General features: G+C 43.5%; 1 protein-coding gene across 2 annotated transcripts; it reads right to left on the reverse strand.

The window, feature by feature from the left end:
* Positions 1 to 4035: 4035 nt before the first annotated feature.
* On the reverse strand, positions 4036 to 19776 carry ARMC5 (armadillo repeat containing 5). Of its 2 annotated transcripts, none has more exons than XM_060780201.2 (6): positions 19407 to 19775; positions 14450 to 14557; positions 12088 to 12922; positions 10089 to 11356; positions 8564 to 8696; positions 4036 to 5813 (listed from the first exon to the last, which is right to left on the reverse strand). In XM_060780201.2, exons 1-6 carry the CDS (start codon positions 19729 to 19731, stop codon positions 5030 to 5032), a joined length of 3453 nt encoding a protein of 1150 aa, XP_060636184.2. In that variant the 5' UTR covers positions 19732 to 19775; the 3' UTR covers positions 4036 to 5029. The 2 variants fall into 2 exon arrangements, with proteins under 2 accessions (XP_060636184.2, XP_060636185.2); XM_060780202.2 differs by having other exon boundaries at positions 5727 to 5809; positions 8560 to 8696; positions 19407 to 19776.
* Positions 19777 to 20494: the final 718 nt, after the last annotated feature.

Here is a 20494-nt window from a genome sequence, read left to right on the forward strand (position 1 = left end):
GTAAGTTAGTTAGGGATACTCCAGGGAGGCCCTGTTTCCTATCAGCTCAGTCCACTCAGTTTTTCCCCTAAAAGGCAAACAGTAGGAGGAGAGCATAGTTACAAGTGGTGCACTGCTACTGGGGAAGACCCATGTGTGAATCCCCACTTGGCGTGAAGTTTGTTTTTAAGGTGTTACAAGATCCTTTTTGCATACCCTTCCTCACTGTTCATGAAGGTACCTCTTAACCTCCACACCCTTCCTTGCGTAAACCATTTTATCTGGTCAGAATGATCTCTCCCCAACTTTGGAAAATTATTTCCAATCGGCACAGGTAATGTTGACTTACACAAGTAGTCTGAAATGATATCAAGCAGCATCCCATGTAATTATGAAGCTCCTGAACTTGTGGGGCGGAGGTGTCCCATGGTACATTCTGATCACCCACCTTCCACATCACCTCAACCTGCATCCTTGTGTAAACCATTTTTATCTCACTCTGCTCTCTGTAATGTGACAAAATTATACCAGTTCAAATTAAAGTGGCTGTTAGGATTGGAAAGAGAATGTATATTAATATACTTTAAAGTGATTCTGAATGTTAAAAGTGGAGGTTAGGAATCACACAGCCTTCTAGATCAGTGTTTCTCAATCTGGAAGTCAGGATCCCTGGGGGAAGAGGTTGCAAGGGAGGTGTAAGACGGATTGCAAATGACCATCAGAAAATATATTTTCTGTTGGTCATGGGGGTTCTGTGTGAGAAGTTTGGCCCAATTCTACCTTGGTTGGGATACAGAATGCTCTTTAATTGTAGGTGAACTATAAATCCCAGCAACTGCAACTCCCAAATGTCAATGTGTATTTTCCATAAACTCCACCAGTGTTCACATGTGGGCATATTGGGTATCCGTGCCAAGTGTGGTCCAGATCCATCATTGCTTGAGTCCACAGTGGTCTCTGGATGTAGGTAAACTGCAACTCCAAAACTCAAGGTCAATGCCCAACAAGGTTTTCCCTTGACCTTAAGTCTAGTCGTGTCCAACTCTGGATGGTACTAATCTCCATTTCTAAGCCAAAGAACCAGCGTTGTCCAGACACCTCCAAGGTCATGTGGCAGGCATGACTGCATGGAGCACCATTACCTTCCCACCGGAGCGGTACCTATTGATCTACTCACATTTGCAAGTTTTCGAACTGCTAGGTTGGCAGAAGCTGGGGCTGCAAGCAGAAGCTCATGCCATTCCCTGAATTTAAACCTGCAACCTTTTGGTCAACAAGCTCAGCGGTTTAACCCACTGTGCCATGCCCACCAAACCCTTCCAGTATTTTCTGTTGGTCATTGGAGTTCTGTGTGCCAAATTTGGTTCAATTCCATCGTTGGTGGAGTTCAGAATAATATTTGATTGTAGGTGAACTATAAACCCCAGCAACTACAACTCCCAAATGACAAAATCAATCCCCCCAACCCCCCAGTATTGAAATTTGCATCAGATATTTGTTCCACATTTGATCCCGTGAAGGAAAATACATCCTGCATATCAGATATTTACATTGCGATTCATAACAGTAGCAAAATTACAGTTGTGAAGTAGCAATAAAAATAATTTTATGGTGGGGCGTCACCACATGAGGAACTGTATTATGGAGTCTCGGCATTAGGAAGGTTGAGAATCACTGTACTAAATGGCGATGAACTGCAACTTCCAGCATTTCTCTATTGACTAAAGTTTATGGTACCTGCAGACCAGTCTCACCTGAAGGACCACAAAATTCCTACTTTTCTTTCAGTTTTGTGGTTTGAGCGTTGGACTACAACTCTAGGTCAGATTCCTCACTATACTCCAAAAAAATCCCGTGATAGGATCACCATAAGTCAGAAATAACTTGAAGACACACAAAAACAATAAAGTATGTTTACAGTTGAAGGGTATTCCACAGCCCTGATAGCTTTGAATTGAATGTTAGTTTTGGATACTGTTTTGTGTTTGTGACCACCCAATTTCTGAATTTTCTAAAACACAAGTCTTCTTGTAAAGATTTGGGGACAAAATGGCATTAGCTGTCATGAAAAGTATCAGCTGTTCAGTGGGATTGGCACTGCCGGAGACGTGAACAGACTTCCAATGTCCCAAAATTGTTTCTGAATTTCCTGTGTATTCAAACAAAAACAAAATAACACAGGTCAGGTGTCAAATTGCTCAATCTGGATTGCTTCTGCGTGCAATTGGTTTGAATAAACGTTGCAGGCTTGGAACCATTTCTGCTGCTTCTCGTCGCAATGCTTTTTGGAACAGCTGGTCATTCTGAACCTAAGCAGGAAAAAGTGGTAGGAAATGGGTTGCTGTGAGCTTTCCGGGCTCTATGGCCATGTTCCAGAAGCATTCTCTCCTGACGTTTTGCCCACATCTATGGCAGGCAGCCTCAAGCCCTTTCCTTTTCCCCCTCAGCCGCTTAACCGGCTGAGGGGGGAAAGGAAGGGGCCTGAGGATATCTGCCATAGATGTGGGCAAAACATCAGGAGAGAATGCTTCTGGAACATGGCATAAAGTTAGTTCAGAAAACTCACAGCAACCCAGTGATTGCAGTCATGAAAGCCTTCAACAACACATGGTAGGAAATGTTTCTCACATGCTCAGGAACTGTAGTGGGACCAGGAAGTGATCAAGTGGAGAAAACAGAACTGCTACACTATTACAGAATAGTCTATATATTGTTTCAAGCATCCCATGGGGGAAAGAGATGATGGATAATGTGAACCATATAAGCAGTAAAGATACATTCAGCAGTGTGTCTTCTGACACTCAATGAATTCTGTGGAAAAACCAGCTGTCAGCCAGCCTGTAAAGATGGTGAACCGAGAACAGGACAGATAGGAGAGCAGTCAGTGGGAAGAGAACTTTCTTCTATCCCATCCTATTTGGACAGGACTTATAGGAACCAGGCATTCAGGAAGTGGTTCCTCTCTCTCCCCCCCAAACCTCTCAAGTTCCCCATACCATCTGGATGCAGTTAGAAACAGGCGTTTCCTGTTCTTAGTGTAGAAAGGAGGTGGAGGGGAGGAAGGGGAGAGACTAAGGAAAGGACTTTCAACTCAATTCAAAGGAACATGACTGCTATGAGAGGGTAAAGTGAAATCCCCACCACTGGAGAAATAAGCAAAAGGAAAAAAAAACCTGTCTACTTTAAAGGGGTAGCTTTGCAGGTGTAAAAATAAATTGCCTTGCTACATCTATAGTTCAACCAAGTGATGTTCAACTCCTGAGGAGTCCTCGTAGACAACAAGTTAAACATGAGCCAACAATGTCATGTAGCGGCAAAAAAAGCCAATGGGATTTTGGCCAGCATCAATAGGAGCATAGTGTCTAGATCTAGGGAAGTCATGCTACTCCTCTATTCAGCCTTGGTTAGACCACACCTGGAATATTGCGTCCAATTCTGGGCACCACAATTCAAGAGAGATATTGACAAGCTGGAATGTGTTCTGAGGAGGGAGACTAAAATGATCAAGGATCTGGAGAACAAGCCCTATGAGGAGCGGCTTAAAGAGCTGGGCATGTTTAGCCTGAAGAAGAGAAGGCTGAGAGGAGATATGACTAGCCATGTATAAATATGTGAAAGGAAACCACAGGGAGGAGGGAGCAAGCTTGTTTTCTGCTTCCCTGGAGACTAGGACGCGGAACAATGGCTTCAAACTACAAGAAAGGAGATTCCATCTGAACATTAGGAAGAACTTCCTGACTGTGAGAGCTGTTCAGCAGTGGAACTCTCTGCCCCAGAGTGTGGTGGAGGCTCCTTCTTTGGAAGCTTTTAAACAGAGGCTAGATGGCCATCTGTCAGGGGTGCTTTGAATACAATATTCCTGCTTCTGGGCAGGGGGTTGGACTGGATGGCCCATGAGGTCTCTTCCAACTCTCTGATTCTATGATGTTTAGAAAGTTTGCCTCTAAATGACAGCAGGATGCTCCATTTTGCAGACAACCCATTTCTGTTCATTCTCGCCCTGTAAGATGCCAAAAGTTCCCATTTCTTGAGTGACAGACATAAAACAAATCCACAGACAGTTTAGCACCTCTTTATCATCTGTATTTCTCTTATTTATAATCACTTACATGTTTTACAGCCCCAGAGGGATGACTAGGTCAAGCCCCCTCTACTCATTTGAGAATCTCTTAGAAAGATTCCTTCTGACATTTTCTTGCTTTAACACACCTGAGGGAAGCAACGCAGCAGGTGATTTTCAGTAGTACGGTGACACCCTGAATACCTTCAGCCTTGCCCCTCCGACCCACAAGACTCTGCTTCCTGCGGTTTTCCACATCATGGCTCTTCCTAAAAGCCACTAAGAAGTTTTCCCAATCTATTAGCTACAAGTGATAGTCACTCCTGGAATATCTGCTGCGAGGACTCATGTACGTGTTGTATTTCCAAAACGAGGTCCTTTCCTGGCATGCTACAAACCAGGAAGGGGGACTTTTTAAATGCCAATTTCATTAAAAATGGGGTTGGATTTTTTTTATAATTCTTCCTAGGAATATTTTTTTCCCTCCTCACCCCATAGAGCATTTGCTACTTCAGATGAGAACCTGAAGCCACCATTCAACATCCACTTCCTCTGCCCCTCCTGTAGTCAGTCCTGCATCTTCTCTGTCTTGTTCTATCCCCTAAACAGTGACCTCTACTCAAAGTTTAGAAATATTATATTTGGGGGTGGGGGATAATACTCAGAATCTCAACTGGCATGGCTTGAAGGATCTAGGAGTTGTAGTCCAAAAAAGTAGCTCGGTCATGTTCTGTTCCTACTACTGCATAGACATACAACCTTTTCAAAGGATGCTTATTGCTATATGATCCTCCCCACAGATTAATCCCTGTGGTGTCCATCACCTGACCCACACTACTGTTTCTTTAAGCACTATTCCATTTATTCTCCCAACATTCAGGCTGGCGTTGTGTTGATGTGTCACATTACCACACTGGTACTTGCCAGCGAGCAGCTAGCCGGGGGAAGACAGGACAGAGTGCATGTATATTCATGAATCTGTCAACCCAGCTAACTCTCGGAACCAGAGCCCCATGGGGACTCCACTACCACCTGGAGCAGCTCCTCAGACAACCCAGTCAGGTCACCAGCTGATCGGAGCAGCTCAGCTAAGCCAGCGGCTCGACAGAATGGGTCTGAAACCTCCTGAATGGTGTAGTTGATACACCGCCGGAGAAGGTGGGGACGATTCTGTTGTTCAGCCAAATGGTAAACTTCACCTAGAGTCCCCAGGCGCATAAAGTCCCGGCACAATGCATCATCCACAAGAGACTGCAGTCCTGGAAGGAGATACTGTTCGGCGACTGTGAAAATCCCCTCAGCCAAAGAGAGAGGGAACGGCACACCTAACACCGGGCAGGGTTTGCCACGGCAGCCGTGGAGGAAGTGCGTAAGAGCAAGGAACGGTTCTGCTGCCACCCCGTGAAGTGTCACTGTGTTGCGGTTTGACTCAGCGAACCCTCCGCTCAGCATGGCGTGGAAGACTTCAGAGGCTTCACTGATGGCCTGGCGTGAGGCCGGCACCGTGAGACCAGAATCGAGCTGGAAATGTAAGTCAGCCCTGCCTTCCTCTGTGAGGAGGGAATAAGAGCAGGGCAGTGGGGAATCCAGGCGGGGCCGCTTCAGGGCGGGAGATGAGACCCAGGCAGGACTTTGGGATGGGGCCCTCAGGAGGAGGGAGAGGGAATCAGATGCATAGAAGATAAAAACTGGATCTGGTTCTCGCCCCAGGGCTCCTAGAAAGAGGCGCAGGCCAGAGAGGTCCAGCAGCAGTTTCCGGCAAAGGGAATCCTTCCTGTGGCAAGAAAAGAAAAGCGTCACACCCTTGGCTTTTAAGGAAGTCTCTTCAAAATTTAGGCCAACATGAATGTAATTCTATTAACAAGGTTGGATATTAAGATCTTCTGGGGAGGCCCTGCTCTCGGTCCCACCTCCTTCACAGGTGCGGCTAGTGAGGCAAGAGTCAGCGCCTTCTCAGTGGTGGCTCCTTGACTGTGGAAATCCCTTCCTAGTGATGGGAGCTCAGCCTCCTCCCTCCTGGCATTTAGAAAACAAAATCCAGGCTTTGGAACCAGGCGTTCGGAAACTAGCTACAAGGCAACAGATAGCTGGGAATCAATGTGAATGTATTTGGAATGACTCGTGGACTCTGGTTGTTTTAACTGCTGTTTTACATTAAGTTTTAATTGTATTTATATGTGATTTTTTTATGCTTAATGTATTTATAATCTGTTATGTTTATGTTTTGATGTGGCATCAAATTGTGCCAAGTTGTAAGCCCTTGTGGTGAGATAGGGCAGGATAGAAATACGATAAATAAATAAATAACCATATGTTCATTTCCCCCTAAATTTCTCAGAACCATATAATTGCTCAATCCCAGCAGTAATACACAATTTCTTCCCAGTATCTCCACATACTATTTGTGGATCTTTCAAAAATATAAAAACCAAGTTGAATTAGACCTAAAGCTTATCTAGTTCGGCATTCTGTCTCCAGTGGGGCTCAGTATAGATTTCGGGAAAGCCCGCAATCACAAAGATTAAACACCCTCCCACTTGTAATTCTCAGCAACTGAGATTGGTTAAAAGGCACACTGCTTCTGATATCAAAGATAGAATGATTCGGGGGCAGCAATAGCTTTATCCTCTGTGAATTTATCTCAATGCCTTTAAAATATGCTCAAGCTGGTGGCCACCTTCTGGAAGTGAGTGCCACAGTTCTACAGTCTGTGAAATACTATTTGAGATTTCTCTCATCTTTTTTTAAGAATAAGCAAAACCCTCCTACATATCACACTTTTTATTAAAAACTAGACGTCCCCTGCCTCGCGTTGCTCTTGCCCAGTCTGTGTATATGTGTTTTTCGTGTGTATATGTGTGTATTTTTATATTTTTGTGTATATGTGTATTTATGTGGTTATGTGCATGTGTTGTAATGTATTTTTTTGGCTTTTTAAGTCTATTCCGCTGTACTTTTCAGTATTTTTATGAATGACTGTGGCCAAACTTTCCGTCCCTCTTTCTTTCCTTTCTTTCTCTCCTTCCTTCCCTCTTTTCCTTTTCCTTCTTCTTTCCCTTTTTCTATCTTCCTTCTCCACCTGTTTCTTTCCTCCCTTCCTTTGCTATTTGGTTTCATCCTTCCTTCTCTCTTTCCTTCCTTCCCTCTTTTGTTCCTTCTCTCCTTCCTTCCCTCTCTTTCCGTTCTTCTTTCACTTTATTTCCTTCTCTCCTTCCTTCCTCCCTTCCCTCTTTCTATCCTTCCTTCCTTCCCCCTTTGTGTATATGTGTTTTGTGTGTATATATGCATATATGTGTATGTATATATTTGTGTATGTGTGTTTGCATGTATATATGTGGTTTTGCGCATGCGTTGTAATGGGTTTTTTTGTTTTTGGCTTTTTAAGTCTCTTCTGCTGTGTTTTTCAATGTTTTTATGAGTGATGGACACTCGTTGGCTGGATTGGTGTATTGTGTCCAAATTTGGTGTCAATTTGTTCAGTGGTTTTTTAATTATGTTAATCCCACAAACAAGCATTACATTTTTATTTATATAGATGGTACATCATAGTCCAGGAAGTCTCCAAAAGGTATTCTGTTTCTTTTAACACACTCATTTTGATCAAAAAGAAAGCATTTGGGGAAACTGCATGCATTCAGTTTTACAAATGGAAGGAAATATAGTCATAATAAGATAATGAAATGAACTAGATTTGAAGATTTGTTCAAAACTTAGAATTTAAAATTTAAAGTTGTGCTCAAGTTAAATATTCTTTTCCATGTTCTTACATTAGGATCCTCGAAGTCTGACAATTGTGAAACTTGGCAATGTATTTTCAATTCATTTATCTTTACTAACAAAAGAAACCCAAGATCTGGGGAAATACAATAACAGAATACTGAGAATCCCTGATATACATAAACATGCTGAGTTTCAATTACCCGTATATACCTGAATATAACAAAAAGACGATGACTCCTTATCAACCATATGGGCTACACCACAAGGCAATTTATAGATAGAATCAATATATAGATAGATATTAACAATATTTTAACAATATTTGAATGTCTCTAAAAGATAATATCTACCTCATTTTTTAAAAATATGATAGCTGATGGATGAGATGTTGATTTAGTATTTGTAATTGTGGAATAGTTATCAAAATTATTATTTAAGATTTGAGCTTTTAATTTATATCCATTTTTTAAAATGCAAAGGAATCAGAAAGATGTCTTCCAACCGTTTCCATTACCAGCAGTGATGTAGTCATGGGTGGGGGGTGGGAATAGATGTTGGCTACCAGTCCCATCAAATGCACCTACCCCAGGTCTAGTCCATCCTTAACCTTTGTGGACCATTTGGTATATGTGAGGGTGGTGAGTAAATATTTGCATGCAGTTTTGCTGCTCCCCAGCCCAGCAGTGTGAACTTAGGCATGATTAAAGCCATGATAGAGTCTCTCACTCAGAATCTCTGTCACTATTTCGGCAGTAATAGGAGCCCCTTCCCAGCCTATGGTCCTTGGAGGAGCATCACACTTACCTGCAGATAAGTGGAAGAGCAAGGGCACAGGCCACCTGGTCTGATTCAGAGCCCGAAAGCAGCATATGAGTGAGGACACCCACACCGAAGGGGGAGTCTGCCTGTACACAAAGGTTCATCAGTAGGGTCTCTCCTGGAAGGAAAGGGGAGAGGACAGCAATGTGTCAGAAACAGCACTCAGCACACTGCCCTCCCAACTGGAGCGGGTATTTATTCCAACTCTGAAAGAGGAAGGCTACCTCTCCTGAGGACCATACATCACACCACCCTGTTAGACTTTTTCTTATCACAAGAGCTTTAATACCCGTTACTCACATCTACTTCAGATGTTCTATATATTGCTAAGCCACAGCACGAAGAAGTGGTTCTGAGGTTTACTGAACCCTGAATAACACCACATCCTGGTGTGGGGACGAGAAAGCAAGAATCATTAATTCAAACTGGAACCATTAGCTTCCTAAGGGTTGAAGAACCTACCAATACTGACCACTAAGACAAGAAGAGATCCAGGAAGAGGAGCACTTCCTAGGTCATGGAACCCAGATAAATATTGAGTTCAGTCTTACACCTAAAGATGCTACAGTTGGCAATCCATCGGCTATAGGCTGCATGCAGCCCAAAGGGCATTTTGGTTGCTCACTTCCACTATGAAATCCAATCTGCTCTCCTGAAACCCCCAGTTAAGTTCCTCACTTCCCTTCTTCAAACACAGTGAAGCATCAGTTGCCCTCCCACCTCCCAGGACCAACTGCTGCTCTGGACCAGAATGAAGGGGGGGGGGCAGGGGACAGTCCCATCTTGTCTCCTGTGCTATGCTAATAATATAATATATTGTATATAAATGTAATAATTATAATATTATAATGTAATACAATATATAATACTAATAATATATTTTAATTATATATTTATATTACATGTAATATTATTAACAATATTACAATATAATGGTATATAACAATATAGTAATATTTAATACCGATATTGTACTATGCTAATAATATAATATATTGTATGTACATATATCTTGTGAGCCGCTCTGAGTCCCCTTCGGGGTGAGAAGGGCGGCATATAAATGCCATAAATAAATAAATGTTTGCCACCCACTCCACTTTCCTTCATGTTACACTTCATATCTCTTCATGGGGAGCCTTTACCTCTGTTTACGTACTGCCTGTCTTTGTTAACTGTATAATGGCATTGAATGTTTGCTGTATATGTGTACTGTAATTCATCCTGAGTCCCCTTGGGGAGATAGGGCGGAATATAAATACACTATATTATTATTATATCCGCTCCTTCTTGATTGCCTCCCATGCTGCTCTCTCTCCCTGCCATAGGTTCTCAATCTATCCATCCCTTCTCCAAACTGCATCAGAGGAAGCCACTCCAGGCATTACTAGACTTCCAGCAGTAACAAAAGCATCCCCCGATGGAGTCTAGAATTGATCCCATGCGGCTTTTGGGGCTGGGGAAGTTGCTCACACTTATCTCAGCCCACAGGCTTGACTGACAAAACACATACCAAGTTCCCTGAATCTTTTGGTATCACGCTGTTCAGAATCTTGGTTTCCTGGTTCGTCTGCTTCTTGTTCAGCAGCAACGACAGAAGCAGCCTGCTCAGGGGACACCCCAAGTATCAACCAGGAGCGGATGAGAGAGGGCCCGTAGGAACGAACAAAGGCTTCCAGGCAGGCTGGGTTGCAGGTGAGGCGATGCAGCAGCCGTAGACAGCGAGATGAAGGGGCTGGGCTCCCAGTCACATAGCGCAGCAACCCTTTCAGTGTGGTCGGCGTAACCAAACTGCGACTGGGATCTTCAACTTGAGAAAATCGGGAGAGGAGCAGCAAGGCTGGGGCTTCGGGAGCCTGGAGCTCTCTGTCACCCACATAATGAGACAAAGAGAGCGGGAGGGCCAAGGAAAGCAAGGGGGACGAGTTTTCGCCAACAGGACGTGATACTTGGGGAGGCGTCACTTGCTCAGGTGTTGACCGAAACTTAGCACGACGTTTCCAGCAAGTGGTAGGTGTCCTGCACTCATCAGGAGAGCCTGGAAGATTCTGCAGAGTTGACCGCTGGGGGATCAAAGAAGTCTCCTCTGCAGCTGCTGGTCTGGCAGCAGCTTTGGGCAACAGCTGGTTTTGGTCATCCTTCCTTGGAGCAGATACCATAGGGACTGAGTGCACATTACTGGACCCAAGCTCATTCTGGTCTATTACCAAGGCAATTTCAGTGGACTTCTTTATATCTCCTATGGCTGAATTTATCACCACCAAATCTGGTGTCACCACTAAAGACAATGAACATGGTGACTGATTCTCTTCTTGGAATCCATCTTCTTTATTCTTCACTGGTGATTTCTCTATTAGTCCCTGCTGCTGTTCCTTGGTCCCACTTGCATCTTCTTCTTTGGTCCCATCTAAATCTGGCATCTCTGCCACTGGTTCTGAATAGAGACCATCAGGTATATCCAACATAAGAGATGCTTCTGGGCATGAACTCTGCTCTGGTTGTATTCCCTCCCCCTCTGCTGGGTTTAATGTTTCAGCAGTATCTGGCTGCTCCACAAGAGGCAAATCCAATAATGTTGAGTTTAAAAAATCAGGAGATTCTGCCCTTGACTGGGTTTTTACATCAGAGGGAGCATGACAGGGTCCCAGGGCCTCATCTTGCAGTTCTTGATTTGGACTGGCACATCCTGGAGCATCCAGCTCGGAAAGGGTGGTATCAGGAGACCATTGAGGGGAAAGGTCTACTGGACTAGCTATATAGCCTTCAGAAATAAGCCAAGATCTGCATTAGAAAGAGAGAATACAGAAAAATACAGATAAAGATTCATTACGTATGTTGCATTCATTCCTTACTGTTCCTTTTTTTGACCAGGGACCACTCTCTAAAATTAGTACCAAAAGGGTTATGAATCTGTTTTTGGTCAACTTTAGATTCGGTTTGGTTATTTGGGGTGCTGATTCAGAAAACTGCATTGGATAGACCACATCAGCTCTAGTTTCTGATACAGAACACATGCCATCCAGTAGTCACCATCTGCTCGTCCACAGAAAACCATATTTAATAAGCCTCAGAACTATAAGAGGGTTTTGTGAGACCAGTCGCTCTCATTGCAATGGTGTAGTAATGGTGAGGCTGCGGACCATAATTTAGTTCTTGCAGACCTCTGGTGGTCCATGGACCACAGGTTGGCAACCACTGTTTTAAAGTGATGGTAGGAAGTTTGGAGTGAGACTACTGCTTGAAAAAGTTCCTTTTCGGGACTATAACGTCCAGAATTCCTCAGACAGCACAGAATGGTTCTCATTCTCTTTTTTTATTACTTGTACAATATTTCCACATCCTAGACATTGAATAACTACAGATTACATCAAATGCAAAGCTTTCCACCAGCATGTTTTCAAACATCCCATCTTTTTCTGATGTCCCTCCAGATGTTTGGATCTCAATTCCCAGCTGTTCTTTTATGGACACTCTCCAAGAAAGGAAGGCACCCTGCTCAAGAAACCATTTACCTGAGGCTCTGAAAGCTGGAGGATTCTGCCCCAGGCGTGGCCTGCTCCCCACGTCGCCCCTCTACAGGGAAGTCAAAAGAAGCTGCGTCTCTCTCATCTTCCTGTTCCTCATCCTCTTCCTCCTCTCGCACCTGTCCTCTCAACTGGCCCAACACTGCCAGCTGTCCTACCAGCAAGGGCACCAGCCCCCCAGCCTGCAGCACTTCCAGGGCCTCTTCATCATAGAAGAAGGCCACAAAGGCCACTACCACACGGGCATGGGAGGAACTCTGGCACCGGTCCCGCAGCAGGGATAGCAGCAGCTCTAACCCCCCAGCTTCACGGACCCGGCTTCTGTTGACAGCCTCCCGGCAGAGCAGGCAGAGAGCTTTCACCAGAGGATAGAGGTAGGCCCCAGGTGCTCCTGCTTCCTTTCGGCGGCGGATTTCCCCAACCAGCACTTCCACCCCTCCGGCATTGCCGATCACTGGCCTCAGCATCCCCTGCAGACAAAGATTGGCGAGGGCCAAGAGGGCAGATTCCCGCACAGGCCGTTTGTCATGGCTGGCCAAAGCCACAAGGACTGGGATCCCTCCGCCTAGGCTTAGCTGCTGAGCGCAATCCCGGCTGCAACCCTTGGTGAGCTCAAGGAGGGCGCGCACCGCTGCTGCCACCAGAGCAGCATCATCGAGGGAGGAAGCCAAGCGTTCAGCAATGGGGCGGACTGCTCCCTGCTGGGCCAAGACCAGGCGATGGGCAGGAGTGTCAGCCAGGTATCGCACCGCCCTGATGGCACTCTGCAAACACTCGCTGTCCTGGGAGGTAGTGAGGACTTGGACAAGTGGGGGCACAGCACCTGCAAGGGAGAGACAGGGGGTGGGATCCAAGAGGAAAACAACTGTTAGGAGATGTAATTGTTGCCAGTTTTTTGTCAAGACAAAATGCCAGGGCCATCCATCAGCTGCCAGGTATTTTGGATTTCTTAATGGATTTTAAAATACTTGCATATATATACGTTGATATCATGAAGATGAGGCCCCAAGTCTAAACATGAAATTCATTTATTTTTACATATATACTTTTTGTGGATAAAGTATATATTATTTTATACATAGTATTTTAAATCCTTTTCTGCATGAAAGAATGCTTGTGTACAATGAAGCATTCGAAAGAAAAATGTCACTACCAGCCACCCAGATAAGGGTAACTACCTGATTCTAGTGATTGAAGAGAAAAAGAACACTATTTTCTCTTTAAAGAAAGGAGAATGGAAATAGTTGTCACCCCTCTTGTTTTCAGATTAATAAAAAGGCTTATTACACAAGTCCTCTATGTATATATAAAGGATGCCTGATCTGACCACTGAAACACATGCCTTAATTGCATCCTGTTTAGAGTACTGTAATGCACTCTAGGAGAGACTGACTCTGAAGAATGTTTGTAAATTTTAGTTGATATAAAGAGCTGTAGCCAGACTGTTAACTGGGATCACACAACTCTCCTTCTTCAACAACTCCAATAGCTGCCGATCTATTTCAAGGCAGAATTCTAATTATTAGTGGTGACTAACAAAGCCTAATAAAACTTAGATCCAGACTAAAAGATAGGCTGTAGTTTCCCCCATTCGTTTGCCTGAGCCCTTTAATCTGCAGGGGAGGCCTTATTTCAGTCCCACCGTGACAGGCACAGTTGTCCTGACACAACAAATAAATAGGCACAGTTGTCCATGGCTGCCCTAGACTCTGGAATTCCCTCTGTAGGAAGTTTTGAATGTTCCTTGGTGTCCTTCCATCAGCAGGCGAAGCCTTTTTATTCAGACAGCCTTTTCAAAGGAAAGTCTACTAAGGAAAAGTCTGTAAAGATTCTATTCTGTTTTAAACTGTACTGATTTAATAGCTGTTATATTTTGAAAGTGTGCCATTCAAATTGTTTTAATACAGGTAATAATTAAATTCTTCTAAACTGTTGGCTTTTCATGTTTTTAACTGTATTATGACCTCTGTATCTGCAAGACTGATATCCAGTTTCATTTCTCTATGTCTAACAAAATATGGCTTCTCTAGGCAGTTTCTAGATCCTCCAGCACAACACTGTAGTATTCTTGAGCCAGCAGTCCTTCATTTCAATTGTTTGTTATTATGCAAATTTCACTTATGCATGCAAAATCTGGAAATATATCCCTGCAGATACAGGAGTCATGCTGTACATTGTAATCATTGTAAGCCACCTTGAGTCCCAATCTTGGAGGGAACGTGGGAAAAATAGAAGGTGGCAACTGTAATGGTGATAATGAACCTGAAATAGTACACTCAGTTGTAACATAACTAACCTTCCAACCACACCCCCTCCCTTCACCACCCCAATGCACCCTTCCACATTTAACCTGCTTCGTGGATGGCTTGGCAGTTCTCCGAATCGACAGCCAAGTTGCCGAGAGCCCGTGCTGTTCGGTTCTGGATACTTTCCACAGCAAGCGATTTCAGGATAGCAACTATAAATACACAGAATGGGAAAGGGGGAATAATCCAGCTGTAAAAGCATGAATGGCTTCCAGAGTGGTGGCTGTGTGAGTCTTTTACAATTATAAACAATAGAGATAGATTCTTAACTCTATCTCTTTGACAAAAAAAACCAACAACTGGAGTGAGGGAAGCTTCTTCAGACAGAACATCATCTGAAGTATGATTTCCAGACACCGCTACCATCAAATCTGTTCCAACGAATATAAACCACAAGCCTTCGTGCCAAAACGCATCACTTGATATGCCAAAGAGCCCAGTATCTGCTATATGATAATAGTTTATTCATGGGAGAAGCTTTAAGTCTCTTTCACAGTGCCGACAGACTGCATACATTTTGCTTCCTTGTTACACATAACATGTGAGGTCTTGCCTAAGGGTGAATCAGTACAGTTCTAAGCTTTTAAGACTATCACCAACCTCCCTGAGAAAGAAAAAACAAAGTTTTCACCCAGTTTAGGGCCCAGAGAGTATTACAGCATAGATTAGAATAAAACTATACAATTAAGGAAGCTATCCTATTTGAACGCAACTGTAAAAGCTTTTTTTTAAAACCAGAAGAATAAAAATATAGTGTGCATACTCTCTCACACCCTGTTAAAAGCTCCTAAAAATGGTCTGTCCTCAATGAGGAACCAGGAAGGTCAAAAGGAAACTCCTAAGAGATACTTATCTCCTGTCACTTGCCTCATTCTCCTTCACTCTGTTTTAAAGATGAGCTACTGGCATTTACACATTAATAGACAGGTGGCGTGCCAACTGTAGAAATAGCAGAAAGCAAATTATGACAAGCTGAGACATATTCCTCGGCTGCAACCCTGAGGAGATGAGGCTGCATATCACACATACCCTATTTAAACAGTCATGAATCAAACCGGAGATTCTTGGTACTTCCAAAGTTGAGAAATGTGGCTTGATGCAGCACAGAGCTCACAATCTCCAAAAGGGTCAGATGTGACTGTTACAGATTGCCAAACCCTGTCTAGGGGTGCATTTGCATGGTAGAACATTGCCGTGCATCAAGTCACGGTAGTCAAAGTGATGTCAAAACATCTGGGAGACACCATTTTTGTCCTTGGCCTTCATTTCTGAATAAGAAGCCTGAACATGACACAGAAGGCCAGGGTTTGACTTCCTGCTCAGCCATGAAAACCCTCCGGGTGACCATAGATGAGTCACATATTCTCAGACTCAGAAAACCACATGACAGGGTTGCCATAAGCAGGAAATGACTTCATGGCACCCAACAACAGTGACACACAGCTATGCTGCTCCAATATATAAGTAGTGGGACCCTACCTCTTGCCAAGACATGAAAGGCGTCCTTGACAAACTCTGAAGACCTCTGTCTCCTATCCCATTGGTTTTCTTTTGTACTAAAGTGTACTAATAATATTACCAACTTTTGTCTCCTGTATTATTAGTATTACTCCCAGTGTGGCATATCTGTGATGTAGAGCTTTGGGTACCCTATAAGAAGAGGATTATTATTTTTATTATTAATATCCTGATTTCCTCACTTCATGTATTATTAGTATTACTCCCAATATGGCATATCTGTGATAAATAGTATTATTAATATTATTATAATTTATTATTATTATCATCATCAGCCTGCTTTCCTCTCTTCATGTATTATTATTACTCCCGATATGGGATATCTGTGATGAAGAGCCTTGGGTACCCTATAAGAGAGGAAAGAGGATTATTATTATTAATATTATTATTAATATCCTGCTTTCCTCTCTTCATGCATTAGTAGTATTATTCCCAATATGGCATGTATGTGATGAAGAGTCTCAGGTGCCCTATATGAAGAGGGGTAATATTATTATTATTGTTATTACTATGATGATGATTATTATTATCAGCCTGCTTTCCTCTCTTCATGTATTATTATTACTCCCGATATGGGATATCTGTGATGAAGAGCCTTGGGTACCCTATAAGAAAGAGAATTATTATTATTATTATTATTAATAATAATATCCTGTTTTCCTCTCTTCATGCATTAGTAGTATTATTCCCATATGGCATATATGTGATGAAGAGTCTCAGGTGCCCTATATATAGAGAGGAAAGATTATTATTACTATTGTTATTATTATGATGGATTGTTATTGTTATTATCATAAGCCTGCTTTCCTCTCTTCATGTATTATTATTACTCCCGATATGGGATATCTGTGATGAAGAGCCTTGGGTACCCTATAAGAGAGGAAAGAGGATTATTATTATTAATATTATTATTAATATCCTGCTTTCCTCTCTTCATGCATTAGTAGTATAATTCCCAATATGGCATGTATGTGATGAAGAGTCTCAGGTGCCCTATATGAAGAGAGGTAATATGATTATTATTATTGTTATTACTATGATGATGATTATTATTATCAGTCTGCTTTCTTCTCTTCATGTATTATTATTACTCCCAAGATGGGATATCTGTGAAGAGCCTTGGGTACCCTATAAGAAAGAGGATTATTATTATTATTATTATTATTATTATTATTAATATCCTGCTTTCCTCTCTTCATGCATTAGTAGTATTATTCCCAATATGGCATATATGTGATGAAGAGTCTCAGGTGCCCTATATATAGAGAGGGAAGATTATTATTATTACTATTGTTATTATTATGATGGATTGTTATTGTTATTATCATCAGCCTGCTTTCCTCTCTTCATGTATTATTATTACTCCCGATATGGGATATCTGTGATGAAGAGCCTTGGGTACCCAATAAGAGAGGAAAGAGGATTATTATTATTAATATTATTATTAATATCCTGCTTTCCTCTCTTCATGCATTACTAGTATAATTCCCAATATGGCATGCATGTGATGAAGAGTCTCAGGTGCCCTATATGAAGAGAGGTAATATTATTATTATTGTTATTACTATGATGATGATTATTATTATAAGCCTGCTTTCTTCTCTTCATTTATTATTATAACTCCCAAGATGGGATATCTGTGATGAAGAGCCTTGGGTACCCTATAAGAGAGGAAAGAGGATTATTATTATTAATATCCTGCTTTCCTCTCTTCATGCATTAGTAGTATTATTCCCATATGGTATATATGTGATGAAGAGTCTCAGGTGCCCTATATGAAGAGAGGTAATATTATTATTATTATTGTTATTACTATGATGATGATGATGATGATGATTATCAGCCTGCTTTCCTCTCTTCGTGTATTATTATTACTCCCAAGACGGGATATCTGTGAAGAGCCTTGGGTACCCTATAAGAAAGAGGAGTATTATTATTATTATTATTATTATTATTAATATCCTGCGTTCCTCTCTTCATGCATGAGTAGTATTATTCCCATATGGCATATATGTGATGAAGAGTCTCAGGTGCCCTATATACAGAGAGGAAAGATTATTATTATTATTATTATTATTATTATTATTATTATTATGGATTGTTATTGTTATTATTATCAACCTGCTTTCCTCTCTTCATGTATTATTATTACTCCTAGTCTAGCACATCTGTGATGAATAATATCAGGTGCCTTATATGAAGAGAGGAAAGAGCGATATTATAATAGCTGGGTTGTTGTAGGTTTTTTCGGGCCATGGTCTAGAGGCATTCTCTCCTGATGTTTCGCCTGCACCTATGGCAAGCATCCTCAGAGGTAGTGAGGTCTGTTGGAACTAGGAAAAAGGGGTTTATATATCTGTGGAATGACCAGGGTGAGACAAAGGACTCTTCTCTGCTGGGGCTAGGTGTGAATGTTTCAACTGACCACCTTGATTAGCATACAATGGCCAGATCTGGCTACCAGTATTAAAAACTCTAAAATTGCAACAGCACAACAACAGAGAGGAAGCGGGCAGGGACATCTAATTACCACTCAACAAAAGTTTGCCCAAGGCACAGTCAGGCCATTGTATGCTAATCAAGGTGGTCAGTTGAAACATTCACACCTAGCTCCAGCAGACAAGAGACCTTTGTCTCACCCTGGTCATTCCACAGATATGTTGTTGTTCATTCGTTCAGTCGTCTCCGACTCTTCGTGACCTCATGGACCAGTCCACGCCAGAGCTCCCTGTCGGCCGTCACCACCCCCAGCTCCTTCAAGGTCAGTCCAGTCACTTCCAGGATGCCATCCATCCATCTTGCCCTTGGTCGGCCCCTCTTCCTTTTGCCTTCCACTTTCCCCAGCATAATTGTCTAGGCTTTGCTGTCTCCTCATGATGTGGCCAAAGGTGGTCAGCAGACAAGAGTCCTTTGTCTCACCCTGGTCATTCCACAGATATATAAACCCTTTTTCCTTGTTCCAACAGACCTCACTACCTCTAAGGATGCTTGCCATAGATGCAGGCGAAACGTCAGGAGAGAATGCCTCTAGACCATGGCTATATAGCCCGAAAAAAACCTACAACAACCTAGTGATTCCGGCCATGAAAGCCTTCGACGATATTATAATAATAATTATTTTCCCAATTTCCTCTTTTCATGTGTTATTATTACTCCCTGTATGGCATATATGAAGAGAGGAAAGAGCATTATTATTATTATTATTATGGATATCAATAATAATATTCCGCTTTCCTCTCTTCATTTAGGGCAGGCCTGGGCCAACTTGGGCCCTCCACTGTTTTGGACTTCAACTCCCACAATTCCTAATATGTTAGGAATTGTGGGAGTTGAAGTCCTAAACACCTGGAGGCCCAAGTTTGGCCAGGCCTGCTCTAGGGGCCTGAGAGTGGCTTCCCCCACCCCTCCTCCTCCTCCTCAGGCCTTCCAGGCTAGGCCTCAACGCAGCCTTGAGCGGCGCGGCCTGCCTCTCTCCTCTCTCACCGAGGGGCGGGATGCCTCCCAGCTGGCGGACGCGGGCGCGGCTCCCGCCTTCGGTGCAGCAGTTGCCGAGGATGCTGAGGGCCAGGTCGAGGGTGCGGCGGGGCCGGGGGGCGCCGGCCAGGACCCTCAGCAGCGGCGCCAGCCCCCCGCGCTCCCGGAAGCGGGCGATGCCTCCGGCCTCCTTGATGTGCTGCGTCCGGAGGGCCAGCAAAGCCTCGCCCAGGCCCGGCTCAACGCCCTTGTGCAGCTGGGCCAGGCAGGAGCCTAAGGAGCCGCTCCCAGGCCCCTTCCCGGTCCCTGGGCCTTTCGAAGGCGGAGCCGCCATCTTGGCGAAAAGGAGGCCCTTCTTCTCCAACTCAGCAGCGCCCGGGACTACACATCCCGAAGGGCCTCGCGGGCCGCCATCTTGGCGCGGTGCCTGCTGGTCCCTGTAGTTTCTTCCCCGCCTATTCTCCATTAGTTATACAGAACATCGAGGGGGAAAGGACTCGCGTCCCACAGTGCCACGCGGCAGCTATTGATTGACGTAAAAGGAAGCAAGAAGGCGGGATGGGAAGTAAAGGTTCCAGTATGACATAGCCTCAGGGGACCTTCTATCTCTCTCTATCTCTCTCTCTCTCATCTCTCTCTCTCATAGAATCAAAGAGTTGGAAGAGACCTCATGGGCCATCCAGTCCAACCCCCTGCCAAGAAGCAGGAATATTGCATTTAAATCACCCCTGACAGATGGCCATCCAACCTCTGTTTAAACGCTTTCAAGGAAGAGGCCTCCACCACACTCCGGGGCAGAGAGTTCCACTGCTGAACGGCTCTCACAGTCAGGAAGTTCTTCCTCATGTTCAGATGGAATCTCCTCTCTTGTAGTTTGAAGCCATTGTTCCGCGTCCTAGTCTCCAAGGAAGCAGAAAACAAGCTTGCTCCCTTCTCCCTGTGGCTTCCTCTCACATATTTATACATGGCTATCATATCCCCTCTCAGCCTTCTCTTCTTCAGGCTAAACATGCCCAGCTCCTTAAGCCGCTCCTCATAGGGCTTGTTCTCCAGACCTTTTATCATTTTACTCTCTCTCTCTCTCTCTCTCTCTCATC

Source organism: Anolis sagrei, chromosome 6 (assembly GCF_037176765.1).
Source record: "Anolis sagrei isolate rAnoSag1 chromosome 6, rAnoSag1.mat, whole genome shotgun sequence".
Classification (NCBI taxonomy): domain Eukaryota; kingdom Metazoa; phylum Chordata; class Lepidosauria; order Squamata; family Dactyloidae; genus Anolis; species Anolis sagrei.